The sequence below is a fragment of the Setaria viridis genome, chromosome 7 (assembly GCF_005286985.2).
Source record: "Setaria viridis chromosome 7, Setaria_viridis_v4.0, whole genome shotgun sequence".
In the NCBI taxonomy this organism is placed as follows: domain Eukaryota; kingdom Viridiplantae; phylum Streptophyta; class Magnoliopsida; order Poales; family Poaceae; genus Setaria; species Setaria viridis.
The window spans coordinates 25,213,205-25,233,621 of record NC_048269.2 but is presented as its reverse complement, the minus strand read 5'-3'; the positions used below and the strand labels follow the sequence as shown (position 1 = coordinate 25,233,621).

Below are 20,417 nucleotides of genomic sequence, written 5' to 3'. Positions count from 1 at the left end.
GCCAGAAGAAATGCGAAAAGTTTGCGATTCGCTCGATTCGTTTTTAGATCTCCTTTTTTCCATCGTTCCTACCTTCTAATAGTACATATTAGTAGTCCAGTACAGATCATCATCTTACTGAAAGACGGCGAGCTTTTCACCAGTAAGAACAGGGAGGCGACGCTCTGGCCCGCTTGCAGGCGGCGAACTCCGCGTGCATCTGCGGCACCCACCGCTCCCGGCTGGCCCGCTCGTCGGTGGTGACGACGACGTCGGCGAGCATCTGCTCACGCCCCGTCCACGGCGTGTAAGCTTCTTGCAGCAGGCCGCCGATCTGCCCTTGCTCTCCCTGCTTAATAATAAAACGCAAGTTAATTAATTGCCGACACGCCAAGTGAGTGTCCTAGCATGAAGCGGAATATTGCTGATTCTTTTTCTCTTTTTCCTTCCATTTCTTTTACATGTAGTGCGTGGTTAAAGTTGATGGTTCAAATGCGAAGAATTGACACGGAGCCGACCGAGAAAAAGATACGCGAGCTGTTGGTTTGTATCATCAGATCATATCGTATCTAGGTGGTCTCCACGAGATATTATCCTGACAGGCTGGTCCAGCAACTCGGGGGGTTTTCTTTGTTTCTTAATGCAAGTGTGAGCGTGACAACAAGCCGCCTCCATGATTGTCAGCTCGCAAATGTTGCCAAAGAAGGTAGTGGTGTGGTTAGGTTAGGGGTAGATGACCGGCGACCGGCGGCGATGCGTGTGGCGCATTGGCCTCTCTGTGCACCTGGCGGCGCAGGGCAGGACCAGACCGTAACGTGGTGTGTAGGTTCATGGCGTTCTCAGGAACATGCCCGTGAGAGGTACAGGAGTTGTTCGCAGTTGTATTTGCATGCCACTGATGAAGCGGCGGATCGGAGGGGGATGGAGATGATCGGACTGACCTGATAGAGGGCGTCGTCGGAGCAGGCGCCGGCGGACGCGTCGTCGACGAGGAAGTCCTCGACGTGCCACCCGGGCAGCGTCTTGGTCAGGTATTCGGAGATGCTGCTCCCGTCGCTCGCGCTCGCCGCGGTGGTGGCGCCGGCGCCGCCGCTGCAGGAGTCGGCGTTGCAGGGGCTGCCGCTGTTCTCCAACTCCTCTTCTTCCTGATCCTCCCCCTCCGATGGGGCCGGGGAGTCCACCGGCGCCGACGAGAGGCGCACGCCGGTGAGCAGGAACCGGCTGTGCCGCCGCGTCAACTCGTTCGCGGTGTGCACCGGCACGTCGCACTCCCGGCACAGGATCGCCCTGTCCTCCTTGCAGAACAAGAACCCCCTCCGCTCCTGCGCGCAAGTCCACGGGGGCAATCGGTCAGTTTCAGAAGCAACGACCGATCGGACCCCGATCGACAGAAGCAACGACGGCAAAGAACAATAGCTACCTGGCAGATGTCGCAGAGCGGCGGCTTCGTCTGCGCTGCTGACGACGATGACGAAGGGTGGAGGAGGGAGAAGCGGCGGTGCTTCCCGGCGAGCTTGTTGGCGCGGTGGACACGGCGGTCGCACGCGTCGCACAGCGCGGCCTCGTCGGCGCAGCAGAAGACGGAAGCCGCCTCGGCCGCGCACACGTCGCACTGCACCTTCATCCCGGCCGCCCGCCGCCGAGGTACTCCACTCCGCCTCGTCGCCTTCGCCTCGATAGTTCGATGCCCAAAAGGGATGCTGATTCAAGCGTAAAAAGTGGTATGGGAGTGGGAGAGGTAGATAAGACTTGCTCAAGTCAATGTCTCTCGGCTAGAGATGTTGCAACCAAAGGAGCTAGAATAGTGGCACAGGAGATGCGTTTATATATTGTTTGGGGAGGTGCCACAAAAGGCAGCAATGGAGTCATGTATACTAATATTGTACTAGGGCAGTGGGAAAGTAGGCGTTGGAGAAATCTCTCCCTCCCTCTCTCTTTACACACACGGGTGCAAATTTAGGCGTGTGATAGTGGCCGACGCATCTCCGTGGCAGTATGACTTGTCTGCAATCTAAAAAATTTTGTTCGGTGAAAAGACTAAATTCAACAAAGTACATGGAAGCCAGCAGGGCTAGGGTCTCCGCCGACCATCTTGGTTTTTCCAATAAAATTGATGAACCATGATGGTACGAAGCGAGAACAAGGAGGTCCATAGGAGGAGAACAGGGGGCATCGTATCGAGATCAATAGCAGCAAAATCTAGCAGCAGTACGGCGGTGTAAGATAAACGTCACGACTTTTCTCTATCATTGTCATTGCTTTCATGTTTCCGTAAGCAGAGAAAAATGTGGAAAATGAAAAGAGAGGGGTCGCTTTCGGGACCACCCGTCGTTGCAATCTACTAGACCCGATCAAGATCAAGGTCTGCCAGCCCGAAGCCGGCGAAGCTCGCCTCCACATGCTGATGAAGTCTACCGCTACTGAAGGTAGCGATGCAGTGCCGTGGTGTTTTCTTATTTTCAGTGAACAGTAATGCAGTGATACTGTCAAAACTGATCAATGGGCTCGGTGGGTTTTTCCTAGTTTAACCTTACTTATCGCGTACTCTTTCTTCATGGGACATTTCCAAACCCGCGGGCGGCCCAATGATTAGCCCATTCGTGGGTTGCTGATGGGCAGGCGATAAGGGTCAGAGCTCAGACATGGCTGCATGGGCGCTCATAGGTCAGGCTCACAATAGGGACGCCGTCCTGCAACTTGATGCCGGGGGCTCTGGTGCTGGGTGATCCGTTCATGCACTTTTCTTTCTTGTGGTCGTAGCAACGTTGTTGTTTTGGCCATTTGTGAAGCAAAGGACTTCAAGAGCTTTGTCATCAGAATTCAACGAGAAAACTAAAAAATTTGCGTCACTGATGCTCATCGATCTATGAAATGTAAACCATCTGCTTGGACTTGAAAATATGATTTCTTTGTTTCTACAAATTCAGCACCTATTTTACAACACAAATGGACCTAGTTTTATGTAAGGTTGGTACTAGAGTGAAGGATAAAAATGCACAATTGCATGCCGGTCTTCAGTAAGCTTCAGAAGCAGTACAATGATTCTCCCCTAAACAAAAGCAGCACAATTCTTATACTACCCTTTTCCCCTGCAAAAAGGGCAGATGCCTTTGCCACTTCCCATGAATGAATACTCAGGTACTTGCACAGATCACGCACTTCATTTGCCCAGCATACGGGACCACTGCGACTGCCGAGGGCTAAATTATGGCGAATTTACTGATTAAGTATGTGCATGTTTCCAGAACCATACCATGGTCCCCCATAGTCATGCTCATACATTGGGCATAATCAAATCCAACTGCTTCACCAAAATACCTTTCCATTGACAATTGAGGTCACGGGTGACCTCATTACATGTTGTCCTTTGAAAAAGAATCCCATGTTGCCTCAAGCTCTCGGATATGCCAGAGTTTGGGACCTGAACCCATCAATCGCGAGCAGGATTGATCATATTGCTAGTACGAAATGGATCGTTGCGGGATGCGTTAGGTTGTACGGTTCTGGTAGTTATTTGGATACGATGTGCTAAATTTTAATAGGATCACATCGGATGTTCAGATGCTAATTAGGAGGATTAAATATGAGCTAATTACAAAACTAATTGCACAGATGGAGTCTAATTCGCGAGACGAATCTATTAAGGCTAATTAAACCATCATTAGTCAATGGTTACTGTAACATTACATTGTCAAATCATGGACTAATTAAGCTTAATAGATTCGTCTCGCGAATTAGACTCCATCTGTGCAATTAGTTTTGTAATTAAACTATATTTAATACTTCTAATTAGTATTCAAACATCCGATATGACAGATGCTAAAGTTTAACACCCCTAAGAATTATCTCCCTAGCGTATGATTTGGGTGGCGGTGAAACCTTGCTTTCGCAACTGAAATGGGCAGGCAGGGATGTTCAAATATAAGCAAAGGATGGAAACACTGTACATGCAGATAACTCCGTGGCACGAACAGATAGTTGCAAATGGTTAGGTGCAAATCACTGTCAACCTGCTTACTTACAGGACACTGTGCAGGCACAGCATACTGCAGGCTTCGTTGTATTTGTTCACGGCTTCTGTTCTTCATATCTACATGTACTACAGCAGAGCACAGTGTAGGTGAGGCATGCACAATTGCACACAAAGAAATGCCGCGCTGGTAGGTCCATCTCCGAGACCGAAAAGGGCATTCTTGGACGTGCTCGCTTTCTCAGCTGGCGGCACGGCATTGGAAGCCGCGGAGCCAGCGTGGACGAAAAGGCCATCCAAACCGATAGGAATTGACGCCTTGACCAAGTCCAACAACGCAGCAGCCTGTCCTCTCACCCCGCAAGTGCTGTGCAACCACCGGAGCCCCGCCACAGTCAGGAAGATCCGGCGGGATCCGTTCACACCACGGCGGATCGTTCCATCTGCACAGACCACCGCCCCATCGGCTCGTTCTTTTGGTTGACTGCCTGATTGGTTCATGTTCAACAAGGCATCCTGATCGATCAGACGACCAGGGTTCTGCTTCTGCATCCGGTCAGAAGAAAGCTTTGGCGACGCCGTGCCATTGCCTGGCGCATCGTCTCTTCACTTCAGAAGCTCTCGGTGCCGCCATCACATTGAAAAACTCTCATAACTCCGCTTGATCATGGGAGGATCACAGCACAGGGAAAGCCAGCCTTTTGCAGACGTGACGCCCCAATCAATCCCCCGGTAATCACAGGCTCGGACCTCCTGGTGACGGCAACCCGAGCGCCGACTCCCGCCGCAGGAGGCAGGACCGCATGCCGCGGCGGCAGGGAAAACGAAACGCCGGTGAAAGGCGTACGACGACGGCATGAGCGAAAGGCACTACTCATCCGAACGAGGAGCGGGGGACATGCCGTTCTGCAGGGCGTCGCTTTATCCCCGCGGCGTCGCCGTCGGCAGAGGTATGGCGGGCCGCGGGCGCGCCTTATCGCAGGCCCGATGGCGATGAGACGGCGTACGCGTGGGATGATGCGACGGCCCGGGGAACCCGACGCTGGAAGCCTGATCAAGCTGCGACGATGATATCCCGAGGCCACTTGCAGGAAGGATACAGGCAGGTCGCAGCACTTTCTCAGCGAGATTAAAAAGGAAAAAAAAAAACAAGGCGTTGGTTATCGGTGCGTGCGTGGTGGATGTTGCGCTGCTGTTTAGCCATCGCATTTTCTCGGGTCATTTCCTCTCCATGATCAATCGGGCATACTGTTACGATGGGTATAATATATTTCGCCAAGAGGGTATTCTAGGATTTATTTAATTATTAATTTTCTGGATGACCTTGATCTGCTAGCTTGTACTTCCTCCTTCCCAAAATACTATTCATTTTAGATACATAGCTTTTAATATTTGTCTAGATAAATATTATATCAAAAAATCAAAATGAATAGTAATTTAGGATAGAGGGAGTATAATATAGTGCTCTACAACTTATCCCTGCTGCCCGCCTCCCGGCTGGCAGTAAAGTAGTTGGAAACTTGGAACATCGCAAGAGTTCTTTTTCCTCGTGCTCCTACTTATTGGCGACTATTTTTTTTCCAGGTTTCCTCTTGAGAGGATTTTCTTCCTTTTCTTTTGAAACAAGATTCTTCTCCTTCAAATTTTTAGGTTAGTGTCTTTGAGCAGTCCGGGCCAACCGGCCAAGCCAACGGCAGTGCACTCTAAAACAGAATTTCTAACCGTCTCTCGGGTGATTACCCGTATTGTTTTCACTCAGTTTTGTGTGGCCGAGATCCCTTTACGATTCGTGCGTCAGGTTCTGAAACGGGTAACGTTTCGTGGTTGTTGACGTTATTTTGGGCCAACACACGAACGCACACGACCGTGCGGCGCGTGAAGGGGCTCGCTACAGCATCTCGGTGCAGGCCGGTCTGACCGGTTACAGGGACCGGTTTGATCGGTTGTCGGGTAAGCTGACGGTAGACCTTCGAACGCTCGCACGGGAAGGATCCTATCGGGGCAGGCGCACGTAAGGTTGCTTTAGGATCAGCAGGCCACCTAGAGCGTCTTCAAACGTCATCGAGACGAAGGAAGAATAGCATGTAGTAGATTGGAAAAGTTAGGGCAAAAGAATAAAGGAAAAGATACAAAATAGTAGATTGGTTTTTGTCGATTGGGTTGGATATCCTCAGTCAGCTGAATCCCTTTATATTTATAGGGAGGGAAGGTCTTCCCCACGCAAAAACTCTAATACAAATCGTGCTAAATTACAACTCCTATTCGGATTACACAGAGGCAAACCGGTCAGACTGGCCTGGGCAACCGGTCTGCCCGGGTGCAGATCTTACGAAGGTCGTATCTCTCTCATCCGAAGTTCAAATCGAACGTTCTATAGGTGAATCTTGATCTACTCGACGAGATCTATGCAATGGTGGAGTCCAATCTTCATTTGGAGCACTTTGATCCAACCGGTCTGACCGGTGGGGTCAGCCGGTCTCACCTATCTGCACGGGGTGCTGTTCTTCCCGAGAGTATAACTCTCTTATCCGAAGTCCAAATCGGACGTTCCATATATGCATTTCGATCGTCTCGACGAGAGATACGCCATGGTGAAGTCCAATTTGCATTTTAGCGACTTTCCCCAAATCGATCTGATCGGTTGGGAGACCGGTCTAAACAGATCTGACCAGATCTACCTAAACCTGCCACTTCTGGACGTTAACAGTGGTGTATCGGACTTCTTGCTGTTTCATTTTAGGGCCCGTTCGTTTTTATCGGCCCGTGGCCCATCAGCTCCTTATCCTCCCCGCGGGCGGCAGCTGCGAACTGCGGTCGCTGTGCGTGGCTGCGCTGCGCTTTTCCTTCACGAGAGGCGAGAGGAAGATCGCGTGGTCGACGCCGGCGAAGGATAGGTCGTCAGGTTGTGCCCTCTTCTACCTCTCTCGAATGAGAAATCACCCGGATGATGGGTAAAACCTTTCAAAATGTGTTTCCGGAGAGGGTACAAAGGTATCAGACGACAGACGCCGGCCCACGCTTGTTTGGTCTGGCCTGGTCCAGTTGGTCAGGTTACGGAGATCCGGCCCAACGTATTGCAAGCCCATTATTGGTTGAACCTTCATTTGCTGTTGTCTTTCTTCGTTTTAAAAACTGTCAAAGCAAAGAAGAAGAAAAAACAGTGACAAAGCCATATGTGTTTTTATTCGTAGACAAGCTAATACTGTAAAATATATTAGGGTGTAGAAGATCGAGCCATCAGGGGGGGGGGGGGGGGGGGGGGGGGGCATGGCCCCTACCCCCATACTAGCTTGTCCATGAGAAAAACAAAGACAGCTACGTCTCGTAGATGCCATCTTTTTTTAAAAAAAAAAACTTGCTTGAGCAACGCTTTGACCTTGTTTAGTTCCTCTTTTTCCTAACTTTGACATTATGCAAAAAGAAGATTCCCCGTCACATCAAATTTGCGGTATATTCTTGGAGTACTAAATGTAGACGAAATCAAAAACTAATTGCACAGTTTTATTATACTTTGCGAGACGAATCTTTTGAGCCTAATTAGTCAATGTTTGGACACTAATTCATAAATACAAACGAAATGCTACAGTTGCGCATTTATGGCAAAATACAAACTTTACCACTCCCAAATTAGGAACTAGCCCTATGCAGACTCAATCTCACACCGAAAGGCTCAAACGGAGAATTTATAAAATAACGACAAAGAAGAAATGGCCTACGACTAAGCTCGGAAAAAAAACTAGTCATTCGACACTCGAAAAATGATAAGTCAATCACGCACGCCATGATCCATCAACAGACCTCCTCAATAACGTTATTACCATTGAACATTCTCTAATTACCCTGCAGCCAAAATCTTCCAAACTACGAGCATCACCAAAAGGTGCCAAAATGGCTTCACGTTTTGTTGGTAACGCATGTTGAATGCTTTTTACCTGCTAATAATAGAACATATTTAGTGCTTACTGTATGTTTCAAATAATGTTTCAAAAACTATATGTTTCAAGCGATTTACAGTTCGTAGGAGTTAGGCCAGAGTTCCTGAACAGTTTAAATTCTACTTATGTTAAGATAAGCCAAAACTAAGGGTGCGTTTGGTACCGAGGACGGGACGGGACGGGATGGGACGATCCCACTTCAGCCCGTATTTGGTTTGGAGACAGGTGGGATAGAGACATCCCTACCAGAGAATATACCCAAAAGATCCGGGACGCACCCGTCCGGCAAAAACGAGCGGACGGGTTCGTCCCACTTCAACGCCGTCGCCTCCCGTCTGGCGGGCGAGCTCCGCGGGCGAGCGTGAAGGGCCGGTGGCGGGCGAGCTCCACGGCGAGCGTGAAGGGCCGGCGGGAGGCGAGCTCGGCGGGTGAGCGTGAAGGGCCGGCAGGCGGCGCGCTCGGCTCCGCGGCGAGCATGAAGGGCCCGCGGCGGGTGAGCTGCGCGGCCCCCTCCATGGTCGGCGGGGGCGAGCTCCGCGGCCCCTCCATAGCCGGCGGGGGCGAGCTGCGCGAGCCTCCATGGCCGGCGGGGGCGAGCTCCGCGGCCCCCTCCATGGTCGGCGGGGGCGAGCTGCGCGGGCCTCCATGGCCGGTGGGAGCGGCGCTGCCCGACCCGCCTCCGACGGAGCCCGTCCTAGGGGGCGGGACAGCCAGGGCCGATGGGTGCGGGAGCTGCTCCGGCGGCGCGGCCGGGACATCAGGTCGGCGGGCGCGAGAGCTGGCTGGCGATGGCGGATGGGGAGAAGGGGGTCGGTCGGAGAAGATAAAGTTGAGGAGAAAAAAAGAAAGAGGATGACATGTGGGCCCATAGATGGCATGTGGGTCCCACTAAAACCTGTAGCTAACGGTGTTACCCAGGACATCCGTCCCTCATTTTCAATCCATCGTACCAAATAAAAAATTGGGATGAATCCATCCCTCTCAACCAAACATCAGACGGGACGATCCCATCCCAAAAAATTAGAACGGGACCGTCCCATCACTCCTTGTCTCCGATCCAAACACACCCTAAGTAGTCAAATGATATCTTTTTTCCAGCCTCCTGATCGCGCTTCTCTCCACAGCTTCCACCTGTTATAGACCCAGAAACGATTTTTTCATATTAGTGCAGTTATATTTGAGGAGCGCTTGATCTCTCGGCGCCCGCGCGCCGACAGGGGGGAGCGGTAGGCGGTTGGATCGAGCCTGCCGCGTCCGCGTGACCGCATTCAACGACACACACGGACGGACTCGTCCGTCGTCGTCGTCCTCTGCCAACCGCACGCACGGGCGCGGCCACGGGCCCGGCCGCTCCCCGGAGTCGCGTCCTGCAGCCACGGGCAAACCGCCCCGCGGGCCCGGCCTGACAGCCAGAGCCGTTTTTATTATCCCCCGGCCGACGGGGGCGACCACCGACCGAGAAGGCACGCACCCACGCGGTTCAATCGCAGCGGTCTGGCTGGCCTGAACTGAAAGGGCCGTGCGGGAAGCCAACCACCGCGGAAGCGCCGGAGAGTCGGACGGACGAAGCAATCCAGGCGAGGGGAAAAACAAAGGGAGAGGGGCCGGAGACCGCCGGACCCCCAGGTCCTCCTCGTCGCCCCCCGCGAGACCCCGGTGCGCCCTCTCGTCCCGACCGCTGCCCGCGCGTCCGCTCCCGCGCCCGCCCATGGAGGCGCTGTGGAAGCAGGCCTCCAGGCTCAAGGACCAGGTCGCCCGCCAGGTCAGTCACGCGCTCCCGAGTCCGTCCCGGCCACCCTCTCCCAAATCGCGATTCATCTGAGCACCCTCTACGCGCCGCCCTGGACGCTGAATTTCTGATGACATGTGTCGCTTGAAGGGGAGTATACGCTATGCTTTTTCGGTCCTGATTTCTGCGTGCGAGGTTGCCTCCAGAGTAGGATCTAGCCGTGTGCACGATTATTGATCGTGCGAAGTGGGCTCTGAATTGTAGTTTCGACGGGGAAAAAAAGGTGCGATCAGCCTGGTTGACTTATTCTGATTGGAAGTATCGCCCCTGATTTCCTTGCTGGATTAAAGAGCCGCATGAACATTTTCTCTTCTATCCACCACACATCGTTGCAGTCGTAGACTGGTAGCCTCTCTGCTAGTCTGCTGCTTTGCATTTGTCTTAAACAGTCTTGAAATGCTTGACCGAAACCTGGAGTTGTAGTGGCTTAGGAACGCCCAAGTAAATGTATATGTATTAGAGGGCTCCAAGTGTATAAAGGAGTTAAGGAGGACAGTTTTTTTTAAAAGCCAACATGAAACAGTAGTTGGCAATAATCAGGTGACCTAGTTCGATCGTGTTTCTTGTTGAGATATCCGAGTTGTTAGGATATGTAAGATTTTAGGTGTATAGAAGCCTAACTTTGAATTTGGTATGTAGTCATTCATGCAGATGTTGTTCCTACCTCAAAGTGTGATAAGATCAGCTGGTAAACTAATTTTGGGATTCTCAGCTGAATTCTGAATGTGATACTGAACTTCAAATGCCTATTTCTGCATTTTGCAAAACTTGCTGCATAAGTCATATTCACAAGCATGAAACTTGAACCATAGCTCCCTTAAATTACATATACAGTGTTCAAAATGGTTATTCATACCTGGAACCTGTTTGCTTATTTGCCCATATTATCACTGATCACCACCAGCTCAGTGATCACCTATTTATACTATGTTTAACTTTTAGTTGATATTTGTCTTGCTGTTTTGATTACATCAAATAAGCGTATGAAATGCTCCATCTTAAGTGTATGAACTCTTACTTTTTTAACTCTTAGAAGTGATATAACTTTATTTTCATTGACACATCTGCAGGGTGTGTTCAAGCAGTTTGGCTATGGGAATTCAGACAATGCGTTTACAGATGAGTCAGAGGTTAAACTGCATCAGAGATTGGAAAAGCTTTACTTATCGACTCGTGCTGCTAAAGTATGATGAAGGCATATTTCTCGTCTCCTTTCCTCTTTACCTTCCTTTTTTTCCCTGATAAAATATTGGCATCTTTTTCTAGCATTTTCAAAGAGACATTGTTCGGGGCGTGGAGGGCTATATAGTCACAGGATCGAAACAAGTTGAAATAGGTAGTTCATTCCTACTATCTATCAGTCGAATGGAGATTTTCTTTATGCTGAACAATACTAGTCAGTTATATTGTCATCTGAGTAAATTGATTTTGACTGATAATCTCTGCAATCTGTATTAGGGAATAAATTGTCTGATGACAGCCAGAAATATGGTGTTGAGAACACATGTACAAGTGGTGATACTTTATCCAAAGCTGCTACATACTTTGGAAAGGCACGTTCACAGATGGAAAAGGAGCGTTGCAACATGTTGAAAGCATTTGGCACACAGGTCTGTGTTCTTAATGCTTAATTTGCTTTGCCTTGAGCACCAAATCATAATGAAATTGCAAGATTGAAATTATTTTGTTTGAAACTTCAAGCTAGATTTCCCTTGATCTGCTGATTTTCGTTGTTTTTTGCAAGCTGTTAATGTCTTAAATATTAAGCTGTAATTGTCTTCTACATAGCATGCTAATCACCGGGATATTTGATGGGCCTTTTTAATTATTTTCACCCCTACTTGGTTTCTTGAGGAATTCTCCCCTACTTAATGAAAGAGCCAGAGTAGCAGTGCTGGTAGTGGTTTGCTAAAAATATTTGACACATGATATTTGTTCGAAAAATGTAGAACTTTCTAATTATCTGTACTATTTTAGAAGCATAATTGCACAGTTTTTTTTTGTCTTTGCACTGATGTAGACAGGGTGTATATATTTCTGACAAAATAATTAACAATTTTATTTGAATTCTAGGTGGCAGAGCCGCTGCGGGCAATGGTAATGGGTGCACCTTTAGAGGATGCTAGACATCTGGCCCAGAGATATGACAGAATGAGGCAAGAAGCCGAAGCACAGGTGAATATCTTTGCTAGCTGATAAGCTAAGTTCCCTGCAATTGTAAAACTTTATTCTTCATGGTTATAGTTCATCCAAGAAGACACTTAAAAAAAAATCCAAAAAGGCACCTGTGTGTCTGGAGTAACTGCCTTAAAAGAGTTATTCTCACAGTTGATGGTGACAGTTAATCAGGAGTTGCATGAGCTTAATGACAGCTAATACGGTCCATGCTATACTATAACCTTAACGGTTTTTTTAAAATGGTAACCTTAACGCTTGGGACTGTAAGATATAATCATTAGTAAAGCAATGTAACAGTATCATTTAATATTTCCCACTATCCAATGCCAAGGCTCTTGTACATATAATTCTATTATGTTCTATGATCATATGAATCGGCTGTGCTAATCTGTAGTTTGAGCTAAATTTCTGTTTCTCTACAACATAAAACAGTACAATCCCTTAGTCCTCCCTTCCTTTTCGTCTCTTTCTAGGTTGTCGAAGTATCAAGACGGCAGAACAGAGTGAGGGAATCACCTGGGAACGGTGATATGATATCGAAGTTGGAGGCTGCTGAGTACAAGCTTGAAGAACTGAAGTCAAGCATGGTGGGATTAGGGAAGGAAGCTATTGCAGCAATGTCGGCTGTTGAGGCTCAGCAGCAGCGGTTGACCTTACAGCGTCTCATTGCACTGGTAATCATATCAATGGTGCCTTGGCACAACATTTTCTTATCCTTCAGGTTTCTGTATTTCATGGTTACTAATCATTCCTGTTTCGGATTTAAGGTTGAGGCTGAGAGAGCTTACCATCAGAGAGTTCTCGAGATACTTGACCAGCTGGAAGAAGAAGTATGCATGCTATAGGCTTTGTTATTTGAGCATATTTATATATTGGTTTGCTCTGTTGAAATGGTTCTTGTGCACTGTAACATGCAGAATCTTTTATATATTCATTTGACGTTATGTTCTGATTGATAGATGGTGTCTGAGCGCCAAAAAATCGAAGCACCTCCGACCCCAGCTGCAGAAAATTATATGCCACCACCACCACCATCTTATGATGAAGTTAATGGAGTATTTGCATCCACTTCTGCTAATGAATCAGTCCAACCTGTCGATTTCTTCCTCGGAGAGGTGTGGAATATTTTTAATAAAGAATTATTGCACCAACTGTCCTTTTCATTAAGATTTTCACCAAATGTGCTTCTTGAATATGACTATTTGTTCTCTGTGTTGCAGGCCCTTGATTCCTTCAAAGCTGAAAGTGAGTTTGAGCTTACCTTGTCAGCTGGTGACATTGTAATTGTCCGAAAGGTAATATACGTTTTGACAACCATTGTTTTTAAATCTTCCTCCACATTGTTAATACCATTTGTGTTTTTTAAATGCATTCTAATAGCAGATAAACACCATCATTTAGCTCCCTTCAACTTCATCTGAACCGTCTTTTTTATTTGCTTCCTCAAAGTAGTGGGTTCTGTAAAATGCTTATGTTTTCTTCAGCAGCTGTAATAACCATATATGATCATTCAGGCAGCCATGGCAATCATCTTTAACTTCATCTGAACAAATGATCATATGTATCTGTCTTTAACTTCGTCTGAACCAATGGTCTTTTCTTTTCTTTTGCTTCTTCTGGTTTCTGCAAAATGCTCGTCTTTTCAGCAGCAGCTGTGATAAGCATATAGATCATTCAGTCTGCCAATTGTCTGATGCTGTTTTGTGCAAACACAGATCTCAAGCAATGGGTGGGCCGAAGGCGAGTGCAAGGGCAAAGCTGGATGGTTCCCTCATGCTTATATTGAAAGGCGGGAACGTGTCTTAGCAAGCAAAGTTCCACATATCTTTTAGGAGTTTTGAACTGTCAATTACGTGGTTTTGGTTTCTATTGTTGGAGGTTGTAACAGTATCTATGTCTTCTGATTCAACGCGTCATAGCTTCCGCGATGTATTTACCGTGTGCCATGTGTATAGATTAAATTTCGCTTCCCATTTTTTTAGTTTCGAGAAGATTTTGAATGTAAAACATTTCGGGAGACTGAATTGAACACTAGTTGTCTTGATGTCGATTGAAATGGTGAAATAGATATAGTTTCAGAGTTTTTGCTGTTCATAACTTTGTTTTTGGCAAGTGAACTTCAATTTCTGTTTCTTAGCAACAGGAAGTATACAGCCACTGACAATTTCGCTGCTCGACTCTCGAGGTTAAATGGCCAAGTTGAATGGAATTTGAAGCTACTTTCTGCTGCGCAGGAATTGCGTGGAAATCAAGGTTTGTTCGTGGGAAATCAACGTTGCCCTAGATAGAACGGCTCTTGCTGGGTACCAAACTTTGGGTCCATTCTCGATTCGAATCTAGATATTGTAAGCTAACGGCGTTTTGTACTCTTTGCCCCGGCGCGCGAAACATAAAGTCGGTTGCCCACTGCATTGATCAGTTACAGACTTACAGTAATGGGCAACGTATGTGAAGGGGCAGTTGGAAGTAGAGGACCAACCGTTTAATTTAAATGAATCGGCTGCAGGGAAAACCTACTCAGTATACCGGTATTAGCTTCGGTGCAAATATGAAAAAAAAACTGAGCAGTAAAATGTGCAAAAAGCTGCTCCGCTGCTGTTGGCAACCTGGGGCCAATTTGGTCGTGCAAAAAGCTGCTCCGCTGCTGTTGGAAACCTAGGGCCAATTTGGTCGGGCTCGAGTTGCGACTTCTCCTGCGGCTTCAGCTGAAGTCTTAACAATTTGGGAAAAAATAATTCTACCTATGGAGCATTAGAAGAGTCGGAGTATTTTATATGGAGGATGGGAGAAGATGGAGAAAAAAGGTGGCCCCTCCGGCTCGTTCCCATTTCAGGAGAAGCTCGATATGCTTTTTGTTTCAAGCTTTTTAAAAAAATAAAAATAAAAAATGCTTTTGTTACCTGGACCGTGAGCCTGAGACGGTCCACTTGGGCCTTGGGCCACTACGCAGGGTGCCTCAACGGGGAGAGAAGTATTATTACTTGCGTTTCAGCAGCTTTAAAAATTAAAAGGAACCAAAAACGTGGGGTGTTGCGAGAATCGAACTCACGACCTCTCGCACCCGAAGCGAGAATCATACCACTAGACCAAACACCCGACATGTTGATATTCGATAAAGAAATTATTTAACAAAAGTGAACAATATTTTTGTTCCCCAGCTATTGGGCCGTGAGACTGGGACCGTTCAGTTGGGCCTTGGGCCACTGCACAAGATGCCTCAAGCCCTCAGCAGGGCGAGTCAGGTTTTTAGCAGCTTAAAAATTTCGAAAATAAAAAAATGGGGTGTTGCGAGAATCGAACTCGCGACCTCTCGCACCCGAAGCGAGAATCATACCACTAGACCAAACACCCAAACTGTTCATAATTGATAAAGCTAATAATTTAGATTAAAAAAGATTGAGGAGACCTGTCCTCGACCAACAAACAAGAGGCTGCCGGAGTCTTTACCGTGACGCCAAATCGGGGCATTGCAGCGCCTCCGGATGCGTTGTGAGCTCTACTGTCAACATCCACGAACACAAGGACGACAGTAATCACGGTCATACCGTCGCTTTCAGTTCCAGCAACCGGCATTACATCACGCACCGGCCACAGTCCGCAGCAGGCACACGCACGGCCGCGCCGCGTGACCTCAGCGTAGGTGAGCTACCGATATCCGATACCTCGTCTTGTGGTGGGTAAACCGAAATCCGTTGGGTTGTCGACTTGTCCGACGCAGCGCGGCGACCAGCGATCCGGCCAAATCGACCCACTCGACGCCGATCGCGTGCGCGCGGACGAGCCAGCCGCCGCCCGTCGGTGCAACTTGGCAGCTGGCCGGCCGGAGACGCCGCTGGCGGTGGCAGCGACCCCGGCCCACGGCCCGTCACGTCCGCCAGATACACGTAACCGGCACTCATCCTTGCGGAGAGCTTGCGTGTGACCGAGCATCCACCACGCTTGTCAGTGTCAGCGAGCTCCCTGGACCTGACCAGGACGTCGCCAAATGGATGCACAGTAGGCGTTCCGTTGATCACGTGGGCCCAGTGGCTGGCAGGCACAGCCAAAGGGTCCACGGAGCTGGCTGGATAAGGCGGGGAAGGTCCAATCAATCCACCATAGATCAACAGAACTCCGAAGAAACCGCGAGGTGATAGGTAGTGATAGTGATTAGTGAGAGATGATTAGCTACTACGTGGGGCCCTGGCTAGCAGTGAAAGGCGGTGCGCGCCCGTGGGTGGGAAAACGGGGGTCAAAAGCAGCTGCCGCGGTGACTCGGACGAGCAGCACGGGCCACCGGACCAAAAGGGAAAGGCCAGGACAGGGCACCGCAGGCCTGCCGTCGCGCCAGGCCCAGGCCGTGGCCGTCCCGTCAATCAGACAGAGCGAACGGGCGGAGCTGATAGCTGATAGGTGAGGATTTCTTTCAGAAAAAGAGACGAGGGCGAGAATCGTGAGACGCCAAATTAGGAGGTGCCAATCACTGTGCTGGCACTGTAGCACACTGTAGCGTTTCGTTTGTATTTGTGAATTATTGTCCAAACATTGACTAATTAGGCTCAAAAGATTCGTCTCGCAAAGTACAACAAAACTGTGCAATTAGTTTTTAATTTCATCTACATTTAGTACTCCATGCATGTACCGCAAGTTTGATGTGATGGGGAATCTTCTTTTTGCATAGTATCAAAGTTGGGAGTTGGGGGTAACTAAACATGACCCAAAAGACGCCGCACCCCGTACCCGTCTTTCCGCCATGAGAAAAAAAAAAGAAAACACCGAGGAGAACGCCAGCACGCCGCTCCAAAAATACCTCGCCGTCGCGCGGCTCTCCGTGCTGTTGTTACCGTGCGAGTGCTAACCGTAATCATTGCGAACCCTGCGCTTGCAGCGAGTGATGAGCGGGTGCCGCGCTTTCGGATGGCACCCATCATCATTCCCCCTCATTCCAACGCCCACATGGATGGAGAGGAAACAGAGCTACCCGCATCGATCGGTGCATGCGGGCTCTCCGCTTTCGCGTTCTGTTGCTCCAAACCTTCCTGAACCTGTTGGTGGGTTAGCTGAACCCACTCTCTCCCTCTGGCCTGCACTGCAGGGTTAGCACCAACCGGAATGAATTGCACAGCGACGAACTCGAACGGACAGGGAGGAAAAGCCAGGAGTGCAGGCAGCGGTAGACCGCACCACTGAACTGCTACCTCGTATTGCAGTTTCGAATTCCGGTGGCTGGATGGGCGAATGAGCGAAGGGCGTGACACTCCCCCCTTTTTTCCTTTGTTTTGAGTTCTTGGAATGCATCGGTGTTGCAGCACATGACGTTGTTCTTCTCCTCCAACATCTCTTTCTGCAAATGTCACGCCATGTGGAACTACAAGTCTAGAAGAACTACGTTGTGAGAGAGAGGCGCTGCATCCGGAAATTGTTTGGCTGGGTCAGTGGTTGGAGCATCTGGACGCGTACGGTGTCGTCCCATTTCGGGGACGAGCTGCTCGCCTGCTCGTGCTGGGCGTATAATGGAGTGCCTCCTCCTCCTCCATGTGACCACGTCGTGGGCACTACGGCGGTGAGCCATTACGAGTCGTCGCAGCTCGAGCGCCAGCACATGCGGGAGGTCCAACCGTCCAATAATTCTGCTGCTACGTCCAGGCTGAAGAAGAGTTGAGTTGATCAGCTTGTGCCTTTTCCTGCACTGTCGATTTCATTTTGTTCGGAGCAAGGCTTTGGATGGTTTCGGATGAGAAAGCAAACCGACAGGTGCTTAGCAACGAAAACCGCATGTTGTCCCCTGTCACAACCAAACGAAATCGGTTAAGATGTCTGTACACTGTACAGCGCAATTTTTGAGCAAGAGTACCGGAGTTGGCTCGAAATCTGCAGGTTAGCTGGTAAGCAGCATCCTCCGCTTGCGTCATTTCCTACCCTTTCCTCATAAGTTGACCGGTGCAAGAGACAAAACCCAGAAACTCTGCAAGCCATTTCGAATCTTCCCCGGCTGCTCGGTGCTCGCCCATAGCTTAAAATAACTGTACGTTGCATCTCAGCCAGTAATTTCCAAAAGTAAATGAAATGCTTAGTGTTAGCCGTCCTTGCCCACTGGGAGACTCATGGGGCCATGACCGATGGCCTCCTATTTTTAGTTTCTCTCCGACGAGTTGCTATCAGGCTTTTCATCAGTCATCACGATCGAATATAAGGTGTCCGCTATCCTTGGGAGCTGGGAACTAAACATTTGGAGACTGCAGCCCGCAGACTCTTCAGCACAAGAGAAAATTGGGCACCTCCATTGAGGTCAAAACTGAGACAGCCAAACCAGGTAGAACTGATAGCGTGTTGTCCATTAACAGTGAAATAAAATTCAGCAGGCGACACCAGAGATTTTTTTACCCCTTACCCAAGCATCCTATGCTTTTGGATAAAAACAGAAGAGCAACGAAGGTAAAACCGTAAAAGCTACGGGGTACACACGTACCCCTTGAGCCTGACCACGACCTTTATGCGTTGCTCCGGCGGGCGGCTTCATTTTACCACGGGTACGCTGGCCTCACCGCATCAACTGTACCATCCGTACAATGTCACTACTGCTCCCGCTGCTCGCTGCTGCGGTTCGTAAGTTCGTTGAGTACCTAGCAAGGAGGGAACGACGGGCGCAAAGGGTTTGAATGCCGGGAACCGGTCGCGCCGACGACGTGGGGGGCCCAGCGGGCTCACGTGACCAACTGTGGGCGTGAGAGAAGGGTTAAAAAACCTTGCTACCGGTGGTAGCAGTAGACTGATGGATTCGGTGTGTTTGCTGCAGCCGCGTGCATGATTCCATCCTTCGCGTTATCCGATTGACCTCTCATGATCAGGCCAAACCCAACCCCGGTTCCTCGTCGCGAAATTCCCGGGCATAAACAATCCACCCCAAACACACAGTCGCAACCTACTACTACTAGTCGGCCGCCGGCCGGCCGGCCGGCTACGTTTCTCCAAGCGCCATTGTAAAATGTTCAGGCTCGAGCTTCCAGCCGGAGAACAGACTTTTAGGCTGTGTTTGGATCCTAATAGATTGTGGAAGCTAGATTCTAAAATCCAGATTGTAGAAGTTGTGATGGATGAGGTGTTTGGATCCATGGATTATAGGGTAGATAGGGATTGTTGCCTTGTCAATACCACTCGACTCGTTCTTATCCCCTGCTACAGTGCTCAAAGGAGAAAAAGGCGACCTCGAGGCGGAAGCTGTTTCTGACGGCAATTCGGCCCCTTTCCTCTCCTACGACCGGTCCAGCGTCGGAGAGGGAGGTGGGTTGCAGAATCGGCGTGCGGATGTATATAGGTTAGATAGGAGTCTGTCTAGGCCTAGGTTTGGCTCGTCGTCGGAGTTTGATGGCGGAGCTAGGGTTTGCTAGGGTGCGATGCCTACGTTTTCGTTCACTTCTGGGCCAGAAAAAAGGTGTTTGCTCTGTTGTTATTCCTCTCGTCGGTGGTCGGAGACGGCAACATGGTGAGGTGGATTTTGCTCCTTCGGGATGAATCGGGTAAGGCTTCTTTCTCGATTTGTCCGGTGAGGTTTTTTTTGGTCCATCCGGTTGCCTGCGGATGGGACTCTATTTCTGGGTTGCCCTTTTCAACGGAGGTGCTGGTGCTTGTTCTGGGGAAGCTTGTGCTGCGCTCTAGTTCTTCTAGGTTTGGATGCTTCACATCCATGGAGGATGAAGGCTGATGGGGCCAAATCGAAGTGGCCGATAGCTCATGCTCTTTTACCGAGAATCTCTTGTAGTTTGCCAATGTTTGGAGTTCGCCCTTCGATTTGGACAGGTGAGTTTGGTGGCTTTAAGATCCCTCGTGCAACCTCGCGATCTCGGATCTGGCGTCAGCGCTCGGTCTTGAGGAGGAAGATAAACAGTAAGGTTCTTGCTGTAATTTTTGCTTTACCCAGGGACTTTATTATAAAATCAAGATGTACTGTGCTACCACCGTTTGCATCTCTTTCTCGCAAAAAAATGGATTATAGGTTAGGTGGAGTGTTGCTTTATGGTACCAAATACCTATAATACCCTTGCTGGTAGCATGGTGATGTGAAAAAGGTAAGGGCAATATCGTCATTTGATAACCTAGAATCAACAAGAAGTTAGGTTTGCTCAGCTTTTAGGATTCTGGAATCTGCTAGCTTTGGATTCTAAAATCTGTGGCAGAATCTAAAGTGTTTGGATCCATAGTTGGATTCTAGAAGCTAGATTCTAGAATCTATAGTATTCAAACGGGGCCTTATTTTTATAGAGGACTGGACCATTCGGCGCGCGATACGCACCCTACCATTTGAACAATCAAATACAAGTAAATAGTAGGCAATGAAAGGGGACAAATCACATGCATGGTATAGGATAAATTCGATACGAAACCACCGCATATGGTAGCAAACACACCGTCAACATACTAACATTTGTGCAGTGTGGATATAATATCCATCGTAGGTGTTTGTTCGGCAATTGAATAATGACATTACATCGCATCCGAGCACCAATTCATCAGGTGTCTCTCCGGCATTTGGAGCATCAATATTACAGCAGATCCGAGCACCATGGCTACCCTATCAATCAGAAGTGTC

At 48.9% G+C, this 20,417-nt stretch overlaps 2 protein-coding genes and 2 non-coding genes across 5 annotated transcripts; 1 reads left to right on the top strand and 3 right to left on the bottom strand.

Annotated features, from left to right (window-relative positions):
- Positions 1-11: 11 nt before the first annotated feature.
- On the bottom strand, positions 12-2,125 carry LOC117862983 (B-box zinc finger protein 20). Of its 2 annotated transcripts, none has more exons than XM_034746544.2 (3): positions 1,400-2,125; positions 921-1,301; positions 12-331 (listed from the first exon to the last, which is right to left on the bottom strand). In XM_034746544.2, the coding sequence occupies exons 1-3, from the start codon at positions 1,601-1,603 to the stop codon at positions 137-139; spliced, it is 780 nt and encodes a 259-aa protein (XP_034602435.1). In that variant the 5' UTR covers positions 1,604-2,125; the 3' UTR covers positions 12-136. The 2 variants fall into 2 exon arrangements, with proteins under 2 accessions (XP_034602435.1, XP_034602436.1); XM_034746545.2 differs by having other exon boundaries at positions 12-328; positions 1,400-2,116.
- Positions 2,126-9,447: 7,322 nt separating this feature from the next.
- On the top strand, positions 9,448-13,934 carry LOC117865178 (SH3 domain-containing protein 2). Its single transcript, XM_034749317.2, has 10 exons — positions 9,448-9,646; positions 10,744-10,857; positions 10,940-11,009; positions 11,132-11,283; positions 11,747-11,848; positions 12,325-12,525; positions 12,619-12,681; positions 12,811-12,966; positions 13,072-13,146; positions 13,567-13,934. Exons 1-10 carry the CDS (start codon positions 9,593-9,595, stop codon positions 13,681-13,683), a joined length of 1,104 nt encoding a protein of 367 aa, XP_034605208.1. The 5' UTR covers positions 9,448-9,592; the 3' UTR covers positions 13,684-13,934.
- A 941-nt stretch (positions 13,935-14,875) lies between these two features.
- Positions 14,876-14,947, bottom strand: TRNAP-CGG (transfer RNA proline (anticodon CGG)). Its single transcript has one exon. It is a non-coding gene; the product is annotated as a tRNA-Pro (tRNA).
- A 183-nt stretch (positions 14,948-15,130) lies between these two features.
- Positions 15,131-15,202, bottom strand: TRNAP-CGG (transfer RNA proline (anticodon CGG)). Its single transcript has one exon. It is a non-coding gene; the product is annotated as a tRNA-Pro (tRNA).
- Positions 15,203-20,417: the final 5,215 nt, after the last annotated feature.